This window comes from Pristis pectinata, chromosome 17, assembly GCF_009764475.1.
Source record: "Pristis pectinata isolate sPriPec2 chromosome 17, sPriPec2.1.pri, whole genome shotgun sequence".
In the NCBI taxonomy this organism is placed as follows: Eukaryota; Metazoa; Chordata; class Chondrichthyes; order Rhinopristiformes; family Pristidae; genus Pristis; species Pristis pectinata.
In genome coordinates this window covers 23,566,275-23,569,068 of record NC_067421.1, presented here as the reverse complement: position 1 = coordinate 23,569,068, position 2,794 = coordinate 23,566,275, and the positions used below count along the sequence as shown (strand labels likewise).

At 41.8% G+C, this 2,794-nt stretch overlaps 1 protein-coding gene across 1 annotated transcript; it reads left to right on the top strand.

Moving 5' to 3' along the window:
• The first annotated feature begins 302 nt into the window (after window positions 1-302).
• On the top strand, window positions 303-1,817 carry LOC127579430 (hydroxycarboxylic acid receptor 2-like). Its single transcript, XM_052032237.1, has one exon. It carries the CDS (start codon window positions 591-593, stop codon window positions 1,578-1,580), a length of 990 nt encoding a protein of 329 aa, XP_051888197.1. The 5' UTR covers window positions 303-590; the 3' UTR covers window positions 1,581-1,817.
• The last annotated feature ends 977 nt before the right edge of the window (window positions 1,818-2,794 follow it).

Genomic DNA, 2,794 nt, shown 5'->3' with positions numbered 1-2,794 from the left:
GGAATAGAACCTTGATTTTCTATCGGCTGTCGAATATTTCCGAGTCATTCAGTTACAAGCAGCCTGGTTGTCTTTGTTTTCTTCTGAGTCGTTCCCTGGCACCAGGCGAGGGGATCGTGGACCTTTCAGTTCCATGTGGTCTTCAGAGGAAGAATGTACACTCCAGTACCTCATTTTCATTGACTTCACTTTATGTCACATCTACTGCTACTGGCAGTTTATGCTTAAATAGAACAATGTTCGGAATCACAAGTCCATTTTATCAAGGGGGTTGAAGGTACTTGATGAAGAATCAACGGAATCACGCAATTTTAACTTCTGGACCTTAAGCTTCTGAAAACAAAGGATCCTGACGGACAATATATTTTGAGTAAGCATGCAGAAGAGTTTGGGTGTTTTTGCTCTAAATGTCTATTTCTGACTCCAGTGATATTGTATCGATATTTTTATGATACAATCTTTTCAGTGTGCTATTATGACCCCGCCCATCAGCTACGATAAAGCAGCAGTGGAAGAACTTGATATAAGGTTCTTCATGCTTCACATAACTAACTCACTCTTTGACTGAATTTACTGCAGCACCGCATACAATGGGCAACGTGACGCAGGTTTGCTCGGCTGAAGACATCGATTCATCCTACAACCCTCCAGTGATCATCATAACTTTTGTCCTGGGATTCATTGGGAATGCGACTGCTTTGTGGATCTTCTGTTTTCATGTAAAATCCTGGACACCAAATACCGTGTATTCATTGAACCTGGCGATTGCGGACAGTATGCTAATTTGCTGTCTACCATTTCGAGCCGATTACTTTGTCCGTGAGAAGGACTGGGTTTATGGTGATGTTCCATGTCGCCTGAAGGTATTTATGATTTCCTTAAACCGGGTCGGCAGCATCATCTTCCTTATGGTTATAGCGATCGATCGCTATTTTAAGGTGGTTCATCCTCTCCATAAAATTAACAAAATACCTACAAGGTGTGCGGTGAAGATAGCAGGCGCCCTGTGGGTTGTTGCCGTGGCTATTTGTTTGCACTTGTTGATAGAAAGACATGACTTCAAGCACAACAACGTGACAAACTGTGAACCCTTCAAGATAAACCATCGACTAGGTCCCACAGCAATCTGGACATATACTGTTTTTATTGTTTTCAAGTTTATTTTACCATTTTCAGTTATAATGTTTTCCACCTCCAGTATCATCTGGAGGTTAAAACAGATGGAAACTGAAATAAGGACTAAATACAAACGAGCAGTGAAGCTTGTGATCGCTGTGGCAACAGTTTTCGTACTTTGTTTCTTGCCCACCAATGTTGCTGTAGTCGCGGTCTTAATTACAAAGCTACGAATTGCAACAGACTGCAGGTCATACGTCACTGCAGTTGATATTTTCCATAATACGTTGTTCATAACATACTTCAACAGTGTGATGGATCCAGTTATTTACTACTTTTCGAGTTCAGCGTTTAAAAATGTTTTGAAGAAATCTTTTCGTTGTCTTAATGTAAGACATTCCAGATCATCAAAAGATGAAGAAATGCCTCCAAGTGATCCTAAAGGAGGATTGGATGTGGATTGACATCTGAGCTCAGTAATCCCAATTCTACCATCCTCAATCTAATTCTATGAACTAAATGTGTATTGTCAGATTGTGTAATTAACGGATAGTGAATAAGTGTACAATTTTGGAATAATGCAAACTTGAAACAGTTTTAATGTGGTAATTAATCTAATGAAGATATGCTAAAATAAACTGCAGTTTACATTGTCAAAGTATGGCATTGAAAAGTATCTCTTCAAATTATTTAAAGGAGGAAATGTTACCAGGTTTAGAGATTGTGATTATCTACATCATGTATAACATTTTCCCTGCTAACTGGACTACTCCCTTCTAAGCAGCAAACAATCTGCTGGAGTGACTCTGAGGGATGAGTAGCATCTGTGGGGGGAAGGAATTGTTGACATTTCAGGTCAAAACCTGCGTCAGGACCATCCTCATATATACAACTCAGTACTACAGGGCATGCATTTAAGGTGAGGGGGAAAAGTTCAAAGGAGATGTGCAGGGCAAGTTTTTTACACAGAGAATGGTGGGTGCCTGGAATGTGCTGCAAGGGGTGGTGGTGGAGGCAGATATGATAGAGGCATTTAGAAGGCTCTACGGCATATAAATATGCAGTGAATTGAGGGATATGGACCTTGTGCAGGCGGAAGGGATTAGGTGTCATTAGCCTAATTAGTTTGGCACAACATTGTGGGCTGAAGGGCCTGTTCCTGTCCCTTCTTAACAGCCTTTGCTCCAGGGAGGACAGACCTAGCCTCTCCAATCTCTTATGACTGAAATGCTCCATCCTGGGCAACATTCTGGTGAATCTCCTCTGCACTCTCTCCTGCGCTGTCACATACTTCCTGTAGTGTGGTGACTAGAACTGCATGCAGTACTCCAGCCGAGCTCTGACCTACATTTTATAAAGTTGAAACACAACATCCCTGCTCTTGCACTCAATTCCCCGAATAATGGTGGTAGGTATCACATATGCCTGATTAACCCCTTTTTCTGCCTGTGCTGCCATCTTCAAGGACCTTTGGACTTCTACATCAAGATCCCTCTGTTTGTCAATACTCCCTTGGACCCTACCATTCATGGTGGATGTCCTAGTCTCATTGGTACTCACAAAGTGCATCACCTTGCATCGCTCAGGATTAAACTTCATCTGCCATTTTTCATCCCTTTTCACCAACACCAATATCGCCCTATAGCCAAAGAGCACCATCAATAGCTCCACCAATCTT

Coding starts and splice junctions, on each gene's coding strand:
- LOC127579430 (XM_052032237.1), top strand. CDS start 591: ATGGGCAACGTGACGCAGGTTTGCTCGGCTGAAGACATCGATTCATCC.